The sequence below is a fragment of the Nelumbo lutea genome, chromosome 5 (genome assembly GCF_056320005.1).
Source record: "Nelumbo lutea isolate HS-2025 chromosome 5, American lotus-T2T, whole genome shotgun sequence".
In the NCBI taxonomy this organism is placed as follows: Eukaryota; Viridiplantae; Streptophyta; class Magnoliopsida; order Proteales; family Nelumbonaceae; genus Nelumbo; species Nelumbo lutea.
Window position 1 is genome coordinate 75448224 of NC_142688.1, and position 12361 is coordinate 75460584.

The 12361-nt window shown below is 36.8% G+C and overlaps 1 protein-coding gene across 1 annotated transcript; it reads left to right on the top strand.

Annotated features, from left to right (window-relative positions):
- Positions 1 to 10041: 10041 nt before the first annotated feature.
- On the top strand, positions 10042 to 12065 carry LOC148852958 (peroxidase 72-like). Its single transcript, XM_088946841.1, has 4 exons — positions 10042 to 10372; positions 10496 to 10687; positions 11151 to 11316; positions 11421 to 12065. Exons 1-4 carry the CDS (start codon positions 10325 to 10327, stop codon positions 11834 to 11836), a joined length of 822 nt encoding a protein of 273 aa, XP_088802967.1. The 5' UTR covers positions 10042 to 10324; the 3' UTR covers positions 11837 to 12065.
- The last annotated feature ends 296 nt before the right edge of the window (positions 12066 to 12361 follow it).

Below are 12361 nucleotides of genomic sequence, written 5' to 3' on the forward strand. Positions count from 1 at the left end.
TTATTTCAGTATTCTAATTTCTAAAGTCCTTGAGGCATTCCTTGAAGTTAGGTTTTTTAAGTAAAGTGTACGAGGTTTGTTGAGGCTCAAGCAGATGGTGGGGGTGACCATGGGTCAAGACTAATTCTAGGCCTACATCTTTTACATATAAAATATTAGTAATGCCAGGGCATGGGCAGATTAACTTATGACTGTATCCCGTCCCGGAGGTCGGTAAAATGTTGTATCTTCTCTGTTGAATACATGAAGTACATGCATTACCGTGGTAACTGCATTTTATGGGGTCAACAATAAATTTTAAACATATGGAACCCTGTTTTTGGGCACTGCTAGTAGCCCACCCAAACACCACATTAATCCTTGCCTGTGCGACTCAGCTACCACCTGAGCAGTTGGTGCTTAGAGTCCATTTTGATATCGTTCCAATTTGTTAACAGTCAGTGCCTTTTCCAATTTAATGCACTTATTTTCGTGTGACAAAGACGTTGATGGAATTCCAACACCCTGTTGCACAGACCATGACAAACAATTTACCAGTCAGTTAGGGTCGTAGTGCTTGCATACATGGTGAGGAATGGTGACATGTTGGGCTAAAAGATCTTACCCACGTCTTTCTCGCATCGAATCAGTCCTTGCAGAGGGGCGTTGACAATGTTCAACTAATTTTCAAAGTCTTATAAATCAGATCTAATTTTCAATTCCAAATCCAGCATTTAAACAAGCTTTCAATTTTTAGAAAAACAAAAAAGAGAGAAAAAAGCTTCATATTCTAAAAGCCATCAAATACATTTAAGTTCCTCATCTAAGAACCATTAAAATTCATACTATATCATTTATCTAAGTCATATAAAAACAACCAACCCACATAGGATCAACATTACATCAAAGTTCTCATATAGGATTAAGATCATCAACACATTTTCAAAGATCAACTTCACTCTTCAAAGACACCTGAAAAATTCTCAAGTTTATTAAGTAACCTTTTCAACCAAAATTCTACTCTCCCAAAGATACAAGATTCATTACCTGATTATGAAGAGTTGTTAAAATAAGCACTTTCTGGTCACCATCACTTGCTCACCTTGGGAGAGTTAGGTTGGTATGCATTTTACCAGTACTGGTAGATCATCACCTCTTTGAATAGGATGATCAAGGCCTTCGAAATTACCAAAAGAATGCCTTTATTAATTAAATGTGCTGCTTGAGTCTCAATAGTAGAGCAAGGTTGGAAGACCATACACTTTCCATAACAAAAGTTGCTTCTATGATCATGAGCAGTTAGTTACTCTAATGCCAAACCTTTCTTTACTAATGGATCTATCAATTGTTAATTCTAATGAAGGGTGAAGAAGGTTGAGACCATATCAAAATTTGACAGAAGTTATCATTTGATGGGCTAGTAAAATCAATAACATTAGCCCATATTGCATGCTCCAACCATAGTTATAGTTGGGGTGAGCAAATGGGTAGGTTTTATCCAGATCCCTATGTAGCTGACCTTTAACTAGATATGAACTAACCCTACCCAATTTGTTATCGGGTAGGGTCTGGTTTCAAATTCTTGGAACTGATCCCTTCCTAGGCCAATTTGAGGGTCTAGGGCTTTACCCAACCCAAATCAACTTGGAGAATCAACTTTGGTGGAATTAGCCTGGGGACCAAACTTGCCTTGAAATAAGTTCCAAAAAAACTTTGAGGATGTGGATATTTGTGTGATAGAACAAGAATTAGAAGAAATTGATGTCTTTTTATTGAGAAAGTAGTACATATATATATATATATATATATATATATATATATATATATATATATATATATAACCTTGTAGATACTAAAAAGGAAGAAAATCATACAGCCTTGCAGATAAAAAAGGAAGAAAAAATCATACAGTTTTGCAAATACAAAAAAGGAAGAAAATTATACAGCCTTGTAGATATTAAAATAGGAAGAAAATCAAAGAAAGAATAATTCCTATAATCAATTTATTCCTAATTGGGCTAATACTATATATTTACAGCCTACAATTTCGTAACACTCCCCCTCAAGATGGAGCATATATGTCAATCATGCCCAGCTTGTTACAAATATAAGAAATCCGAGCTCCATTAAGAGCTTTTGTAAAGATATCTCCTAATTGCTCTCCAGTCTTCACATATGTTGTAGAGATCAAGTTTTGTTGAATTTTCTCACGAACGAAATGACAGTCTATCTCGATATGTTTAGTTTGTTCATGAAAAATTGGATTTGAAGTAATATGAATCGTAGCTTGATTATCGCACCATAATTTCGCTGGAACTAAGACTTTAAGACCGACCTCAGTTAAGAGTTGAGAAACCTACATAACCTCACACGAAGCTTGTGCCATTGCTCTATACTCAGATTCTACACTAGATCGCGACACCACATTTTGCTTCTTACTCTTCCACGAAACCTGATTACCACTAACGAAAACACAATAGCCAGTAGTGGACCTTCGATCAATCTTGGAACTTGCCCAATCCGTATAAAAAAAACACACATGATTCCGATACAGTATCTCCCGTGTAGGAACTCCTTTCAAGTAACACAAGATTTGTTCTAAGTTTGCCCAATGATGCACTATAGGAGAGGACATAAATTGACTTACAATACTAACTGAGTAAGCAATGTCTAGACAAGTCACTATGAGATAATTCAACTTTTCAACTAATCTTCTATATTGTTCAGGATCATCAAAAGCATCTCCATCCTTTGTGAGTTACTGGTTAGGAAGCATTGGAGTACTGCATGGTTTGACTCTAGTTTCCCAGTTTCTGTTAACAGGTCCAAAACATACTTCTTCTGAGACAGGAAAATGTCTCTTTTACTCCTTGCCACCTCAATCCCCAAGAAGTATTTTAGGTGCCCCAAATATTTAGTATTGAACTGGCTCTGCAAGAAAGATTTCAAGAATGAGATTCCCTTCGTGTCACTCCCAGTGATAACAATATCGTCTACATATACAACAAGTAGAATGATGCCAAGTGTGGACTGCTTATAGAAAGCAGTATGGTCAAATTTGCACTTCCTCATCCCAAACCTCTCTACTACTTGACTGAATTTTCCAAACCAAGCTCGAGGACTCTATTTTAGTCCATACAACGATTTTCGAAGATGACAAACTTTCCCAGACTCCCCCTGAGCAACAAACCCAGGTGGTTGCTCCATATAAACCTCTTGAAGAACTCCATGCAGGAAAGCATTTTTAATATCAAGCTGGTAAAGTGGCCAATCATATGTAGTTGCTAGAGAAATAAATAATCGAACTGAAGTCAATTTTGCCACAGAGGAGAAAGTATCAGAATAGTCCACTCCATATGTCTGTGCATAGCCTTTGGCTATCAGGCAAGCCTTTAGGCGAGCCACTGATCCATCAGAATTAAATTTGACTACAAAGACCCACTTGCATCCAATCGCTTTCTTACCAGTAGGTAAATCGACCAGATCCCTAGTACCATTCTCAGTCAAGGCATTCATTTTCTCAAGCATGGCATCACGCCACCCAGGATGGGATAAAGCCTAGTGAACAATTTTGGGAATCCCTACAGAATCAAGAAAGGAAACAAACGAACAAGAAGTAGAGGAAATTTGATAAGTACATTGACGTTTACCTTTCCGAAGAGCAATAGGTAGATCAATATCACTGGGCATTGGATCTGATGATGAAGAAGAGACCGGTGCCGGACTTGTCACAAGAGGATTATGTCGTCGAGAATAGACTTGAGTAATAGGTAGTTTTGGTTGAGAAGGTGGTGGTGGGGGTATTAGAACAACACTAGCGTCTGGACTGGTGACATGATACACTAGTAGATCATCATCCTCTTGTGAACACACAGGTGTAGATGGATCAGTAAAGAAAGGAAGATGTTCATGGAATGCAACATCAGCTGACACAAGGTACCTGTTCAAGAGAGTAGAAAAACACATTTACCCTTTTTAGAGACGAGAGTATCCTAGGAAGACACATTTTAATGACTTGGGGTCCAATTTGGAAACCTGCGGACGAACATCACGGACAAAACAAGAACATCCAAAGATACAAGGTTCAATAGGAAACACAGATTTATTAGGAAGCAGAATCTTATAAGGAATCTGATCATTTAGAACAGTGGAAGGCATGCGATTAATCAAAAAACACGTTGTAGAAACAGCATCAGCCCAAAACTGTTTAGGAACATGTATTTGAAATAAAAGAGCCCTGGCAGTTTCAAGAAGATGTCTATTTTTTCTCTCAGCCACTCCATTTTGAGATGGAGTATCAACACAAGATGATTGATGGAGAATTCCATTCAGAGTCATGTACTGGAAGGAATCAGAGAAATATTCTTTGGCATTATCACTTTGCAATGTTTGTACAGACACATCAAACAAGGTTTTTATTTCAGCACAAAATGTTTTAAAATGTGAAAGCAACGCAGAACGAGATTTCATTAAATAAAGCCAAGTCATACGAGAAAAATCATCCACAAATGTAACAAAATATTAAAATTCAATCTTAGACATAATAGGACAAGATCCCCAAAAATCTGAATGCACTAACTCAAAAGCATGACTAGCCCTTTTATTAACTCGAGAAACAGACGATAGACGATGGTGTTTTGCAAACTGACAAGACTCACAATCTAAAGAAGATACATCATGAAGCTGAGGAGATAACTTCTTTAACAAAGGTAAAGATGGATGCCCCAACCGATAATGAGCTTCAAAAGGAGATAAAGTACTGGAACAAGCAATGGTCTGAGGTTCCTAGGTATCCAAAATGTACAAACCTCTTGACTCTCATCCTTTACCAATAATCCTCTTCGTCATAAGATCCTGAAACAAACAATGATTAGGAAAGAATGGGATACAACAGTTAAGAGTACGAGTGAGTTTGCTAACAGATACCAAATTAAAAGAAAATTTTGGTAAAATCAAAACAGATGACAAAGAAAGTGTTGGTGTGGGATTGATAGTTCCAGAACCAAGGACAGAAGAAATAGAACCATCTGCTAAGGTGACTGAAGAAGGAAAAGTGTGTGGTTGGAAAGTGGAAAAGAGACTAGGATTACCTGTCATATGATATGTTGCACCAGAATCAATGACCACTGAGAGGAGGAAGAAAGAAGACATGTATTGGTTTTACCTGACTCAACAAGGGTAGTGATGGACTGAGAGGAGTTTTTTTAATGCCTCTTGATACTGGGTAAATTTCGCATACTCATTTGCAGAAATTGTAATGGTCTGATTTGACGATGGATGAGGAACATCACTCGTAGTTACAACATGAGCTGACTGGGACCCAGAAGACTTCTGGTTTTTCTTTAGCAATTTTTGGCAAGTCCTCTTAGTGTGTCCTAGTTTATGACAATAGTAGCAAACTACTCCCCCTGTGGCTTGAGTTCCAGCATTCCAACCACTATTACTGCCACCTCTGCTACTATTCTGAGAACGAGACCGGCCAATTGATCCACTATTCTGATTGACAAGTGCACTAGGTTGTTGTACAAGTGAGGTATGGGAACCAATATCTATACAAAGGACCCTAATAAAGACCTCTTTTAAAGAGGTAATCTCAGGATTAGACAAAATTTGTGACTTAGCACCATCAAATTGAGGATTAATGCCAGCTAGAAAACTCATAATAGCCATCTGTTCACGTTGAGTCTGCTGAACTTTGATATCAGTACTGAAAGGTAACAAGGCGTTCAATTCTTCATAAGTGCACTTGAAATTCATGAAATAGGTCTGAAGAGACTGATCCTGTTGTTCAGCCCGATAAAATGTCTTGCAAACATAAAAAATACGGGAAATATTTTCTTTACCAGAAAACAAAAAATCCAAATATTCCATTAGTTCTTTTACAAACTCACAGTGAGAGACATGACCGACGTACTCATTCTCAATAGAATTGCGGATTTGCAAAAACAATTGAGCGTCAATCCTTAGCCATTCAGTGCGGGTCTCATCAGTAAGAGGGTCCTTAGTCAGATGGTTGTCCTTAGAGATACTCCGTAAATACAAACGAACAGTCTTACTCCAGTCTAAATAATTAGTTCCGTTTAGTTTTTGTTCAGTGATCTTAGACAGAATGGGGATAACACTAGGCATAGCCAAGTTCTTTTGTTCAACCGCCATCATAAACATAGGAAATAAACTTTTAACAACCAGCAAAGCCAATAAAACAGAATCGTCAGCAGATGCAACACCCAAACAGCAAGAAACCACAAATGGCAGCACTGAAATATCAATTGTATAAAAAGAACAGAGAAGAAACACTTTCCTGATGGGCAAACAAGCACCACAGGAGTAACACCGAGGCTACAGTGCTACTCTCCGACCTGTTGCAGACTTGAAAGCCCTCTCCCGATCGAAGTGAAGAAGAGATGGGTGAAGGTGGGTAGGCCAATCTGGGATTCCGCTTCCACTAGTAGGGGCGGTGAGATGCAGATGTCACTCGGAATGGGTGACCTAGAGATCGCAGCTGCTGCTCACTTGGGCAACGTAAAGAATTCAAAGCTGCTCACTTGGGCAGCAGAGGGAAGATTTGTTGCTCACTTGGGCAACATAAAGAATTCAAAGCTGCTCACTTGGGCAGCAGAGGGATGAAAACTAGAAATTAGTTTTAGACTAGAATTGGTGTCTCTAGCTCTGATACCATGTGATAGAACAAGAATTAGAAGAAATTGACGTCTTTCTATTGAGAAAGTAGTACATATATATACAACCTTATAGATACAAAAAAGGAAGAAAATCATACAGTCTTGAAGATACAAAAAATGAAGAAAATCATACAGCCTTGTAGATACTAAAATAGGAAGAAAATTAAAGAAAGAATAATTCCTATAATCAAGCTATTCCTAATTGGGCTAATACTACATATTTACAGTCTATAATTTCGTAACAATTTGAAATCAAACACTCATGGATATTTGAATGTGAACCACTTTAAGTCATTTGATCATTTTTCTTCAATTTAATGTTTGAACGTGTATAATATGTTAAAGGTAATTAATATTAACAAAACTTAAATTATAATGATAATCTACATATTAAATTGCCCAATTTAATCATTAAAGGTAATATAAGTTCTGAACTATATTATTGCTATTATTATTATTATTATTATTATTATTATTATTGTTGTTGTTGTTGTTGTTGTTATTGTTGTTGTTGAAAATCAAGTTTTTTAAAGATATCCTTGAACTACTAAGACCAAAACCGATCTTGGCAGGGTAGATTATGATTCCAAAAAAATTAAACCAACCCTCTACCTTGAAACTGAACCAAACCAATCCATGCTCACTCCTAGCTAGTTGTAGCATTTCAGTTGCCTTTTATTTTTTCCAACTATGATCTTGTTTCCATACTTCCAAATAAACCAGAGAAATACAATGCCATTAAATATTATACATGTGTAAGTAATAAGAACTAGCGATAGTATCAAACTTTTGCTATTCCATGATACAATTATTCCCTACTTTATATGGGAGAGAGTTGATGTAATTTGAAGGTTGAACAAATTTTATATCAATTTTTCAGATGAAAAATTTGCACTGCCGTGCATGCAAATGAGACAAAAAGTATAGATTTTGTATTAAATAAAGAGTATAAATCATAATTACAAACAGACGCAAAACTGAACCAACTGCATGCAAACCAATGGAGACTTATGAGAGGTTATCACTTACCAGTAGTCTTCTTCACATTCACAGATTGGGAATAAAGGAGAGACCTTAGTAGAGTTCTTTGCAATATTTGTATTGCTTTGATTGGTAGGATACCAGATATACAGCTCTCAAAACAACGAAACAAACATGGAAATCTTTGGCTGAAGAGTACCAATACTCCATAATTCTTTCCAGAAACTGCATATATATTTATATATATTGTAGTAAATGATGGATGAAGAGCAGGGATCTTCCTAACAAAGAAGCAATATATCCTGACACAGAGGGTGTATTTCCCATGAGATACAAGGGTCCAAACAAGTGTCAACTAGATTTAGGGCTGTAATTGGATCTGAATTTTCAGAACCCATTCACAGCCCTAATTAGATCAGCTCTGTTATCAGAAGTATTCATGCTGAGAATGGTGTTGACCGTAGGATCATCAAATAATTGGCTTAGTTTTAGTAAATCGCAACAAGCAGTTCCTTCTAGAAATAAGTCAGTCACTTTGAACCACTATTTGTACAAGAGCTATTCACATTCATTCCAAGATGATTCCGAGGCAGCCATGGATCCGACCAGATATGGATAGGGGTGTCAGTTGGACTGTATTTGGTCCAATCCTGTCCAATCCGATCTATTTAAATGTGAATCAATTATAAATGGAACAGATCCAATTCAATCCAATGAATGTTTTGGATTAATTTGAATCGGTCCAATTCTATGTCTGGACCGTCCAATCTGTTTAAATTCATTTTGATTTAGATTGATTTCGATCCAAACCCAGTCAATTGACACATGTATTCTTATCTTATATTAATGGATCAGATATTGGCTTAATCCAACCCAATCCAATATAAATTTGTTACAGATAGATCAGATCCAATCGAATCTAATAAGTATTTTGTACCGGATTGGTCCAATCCAATATATCTTGTTGGTCCATTCAATCCATCCAAATTGATTTTGGACTGGACGGGTTTCAATCCAAAATTGGTCCATTGACACCCTTAGATATGGATAGTTTGTCCATTTCCCACTAGCTGTATATCAACATCCCAACATCCCTTGCCTATATTAGGTTCTGTCTACACTGTAGAGTAGACTTGACCAAATCAATGACTTTGATCCAATCTGTTTGCAGCCTTGGCCCCCAAGGTATGTCCCATTTGGACAAGTTGGTGTTAATATCTATCTCCTCATCTGAGCAGGTACTTCTACTCCTATATCAGAATTCTTCCTTCTTCATTTTATTTAGGGTCATTTTTTAGAACACCCCCCCGGTGGTTTACTGGATTTATTTCAACCTATCCTATAGTTTTTATTTTACTAAAACACCCCTATAATATGCAATATATTTACTTAATTGACCTTTCATCACTAAGAAGTATTGGTTTTCCCATCTGAAAAGAGTAGCATGATCACCTAAACTGAGTAAAAAATGTTCAAGGGTATGGACCCATGATTGTTAATTTATTAGAAAATTACCCCAAGTCCAGGAAACAAAGTTGGCCAAATATATCTAAATAGAGTTGTCACTGATGTCTTACTAGCTAGCGGCTAAAATGCATGACGTTTTCATTTTTATTTTCTTTTGATTAAATTTATTTAAATAGGTGTTAGGCTAAGTCAAAACCATCATATCTACTGCCATCTAATGAAAGATCAATTGAGAAATCGATTATAAACTATAAGGAATATTTTAGTAGAACACAAACTATAGGATAGGTTTTAATAAATTTCTCAAACTATATGAAATGTTTTAATAAATAATTCTTATATTTATCTGCATCTTGATACCATCCCAATTTCTTCAGTTGACCAGGTATTTCTACTCTTACTCCTACATATCAGCCTTTTGCTCCTGACCATTTAGCTGTGTCGGTATTCATTTTATTTATCTATGAAGCATAAATTTCGCAACTAAATCACAATGTCATGGTTAACCAACTAAAAGTCTTCCTAGCTATATTTCTTGAAAGATTTAGGTTCAAATTAAATACCCCTATTATTACATGTATCAACCAATTCAATAAATTATATGGGCCTGAATTGGTCAAGTACTCGGTTACTGGGGCCCAACTTCTACCCTGAAGAGCTCTAAGCTAAATAATAAATATTACACAATTTGGAAGACACTTGTCTGATTTGGTCAATTCACTGACCTATGTGGGCTTGGCCAAGTCAACTCAGAAAGTTTCTTTTAATTTAATATAATAAAATCAATAAATAATTGATGTTGCAATAGTAGTTCACTTAATCTAGCTACTTCTTCTGAACAGGTAATCAGAAGTTAATAAAGAGCTACCAACTCCCATTCTATTATAATATCTCTCTCATTCTTCTTCTTCCTAAGAGCCTCCTATATAAATACCCCAAACCATCTAAGCTTCCATCACAAGCAGCCTTGAGTAAGTCCAGCTCTCCAGACTCCAGGTTCTTTTGTGTGAGAGAAACCGTTTCGTAAAAGGAGTACTAATTTCAGAATTGAATATGGCTCACTGTATGAGCTTTCTCATGGTTCTTTTGCTCCCTTCTGCTTTTCTCACAAGATTAATGGTGGTTATCTCTACCCACAATTCTATGACTATTCCTGCCCAAGAGCTCAAGAGATTGTGAAGTCGATTGTTGCAAAGGCTGTTGCAAGGGAAGCTTGAATGGCTGCTTCATTGCTCAGGCTCCATTTCCATGACTGTTTCGTTAAGGTTCTTCTTCTATTACCCATAAAACAAAACCATACAAACAGCAAGAGTATTAATTAAGCTCTTCTGTATATTTTCTGTACGTCTTTCCTTTTTAACTCTTTCTTTTTTCTTCATGGATTTCAGGGCTGTGATGCATCTCTACTGTTAGACAGCAGCGGTAGCATAACCAGCGAGAAGGGATCCAATCCAAACCGGAACTCAATACGAGGGTTCGAAGTTATAGATGAGATAAAATCTGCTCTAGAGAAGGAATGCCCACATAGCGTTTCTTGTGCTGATATCCTGGCCCTTGCTGCTAGAGATTCTACTGTTCTGGTAAAAACCCGTACCCCCACCACTTTTGCTCTTGACATTAATAATGATTCTGTTGTTCTTATGAATAGTATAGTCTTCTGTATGTGTGTGTGCGTTCTGTGTCAGAGAGAAAGAGAGAGAGAGAGTTGTCAAAAACGTAAATGGGTGTGGTGAGAATGGGTGTAGAAGGGTATAAGGCTTGGGTTTTGGATAAAAAAATTTGAACAGGTTCGTATTATTCTCCATTCTCTTTCGTGGGAAAAAAACTGATTTGTCATTCCCATGGATGCAGGAGAAAGGCCAAACAACCCATTTCTTTATTCTTTCCGTGTTCTCCTTTTCTTGGCCTTTTCTTTGTTGTAATTTTCTATAGAAGTGATGAAGCTGCTAGCTGATAAATAATCAACATGAATCCATTTAGATTTATTCTGGAATGAAGCTACTCAAGTTTACAAATTGATAATTAACTTTGTTGCACATATAGGCCGGAGGTCCTAGCTGGGAGGTTCCTTTGGGCAGAAGAGACTCCAGAGGTGCAGGCTTAAGCGGCTATAACAACAACATTCCTGCACCAAACAACACATTTCAGACTATCCTCACCAAATTCAAGCTACAAGGGCTTAACATTGTTGACCTTGTTGCTCTCTCTGGTACGTACGTATATATCCATTGAAGATAACATATGCATTTTTGGTGTATTAACTAAAAAATCCAATTCCAGTAGTCTTCTCATCATCAAAATGGTCTCATGCAGGGAGCCACACAATTGGGAATGCTAGATGCACAAGCTTCAGGCAAAGACTCTACAACCAGTCGGGCAACGGGCAGCCGGATTACTCACTTGACCAATCATACGCCATGCAGTTGCGATCCAGATGCCCAAGATCCGGTGGTGACCAAAACCTCTTTTTCTTGGACTTTGTTACTCCAACGAAATTTGATAATCACTACTTCAAAAACATTTTGGCTTCAAAAGGCCTGCTCAATTCTGATCAAGTCCTGTTTACAAAGAGCAAGGCATCAATGGAGTTGGTGAAGAAATATGCTGAGAATAATGAGCTTTTCTTCGAGCAATTTGCTAAGTCCATGGTTAAGATGGGGAATGTCTCTCCATTGACTGGTTCAAAAGGAGAGATCAGGAAGAACTGCAGGAGGATTAATAGTTATTAGGCAATGCATTTATTTATCAATGATGATCACTGTGCAATGTTGTAATTTTATTTTTATTCTTGTTCTTTGGTAAGGGTTTATTTATTTGTCTGGTTTACCTGGGTGATTAATTGTAAGTTGTGGTTGTAATGTATTGCTGTTGGTGACTTGGGTGAGAATTTTCCCATCTTAGTTTTTTGAAACTGTCTTTTCTGTCTTAATGAAAAGGGTAAAGAGAAATTTAATTTCATTTCTTTCCTTTTTTTGAGTTTGTAATTTGTGGTGAAAATCTTAATTGAGTTCACATGTCAAGTTTGCAAATACTATAGGTTTCAATTTTTAAATTTCAGGTTCAATTTTTCTAAAATTAGGGGTTCAGTTTCTACTGAGTTCATTTTTGTTTTTAATTTCAGGTTTGTTTTGAAAATCTCTAATGAGTTCACTTTTTTTCATGTTGGCAAATTCCATAGGTTTGTAATTTTTGTTGAACTGAATGGATTGTTGATGGTCAGGCAGGTTAAGGGTTGAAAATAACTCTAATACGGA

What these genes read in the sequence shown, in the direction of transcription:
- LOC148852958 (XM_088946841.1), top strand. Translation starts at nt 10,325, where the DNA reads ATGGCTGCTTCATTGCTCAGGCTCCATTTCCATGACTGTTTCGTTAAG. An exon ending in TCCATGACTGTTTCGTTAAG is followed by an intron (nt 10,373 to 10,495) that starts GTTCTTCTTCTA and finishes CATGGATTTCAG; the next exon opens with GGCTGTGATGCATCTCTACT. An exon ending in CTAGAGATTCTACTGTTCTG is followed by an intron (nt 10,688 to 11,150) that starts GTAAAAACCCGT and finishes TTGCACATATAG; the next exon opens with GCCGGAGGTCCTAGCTGGGA.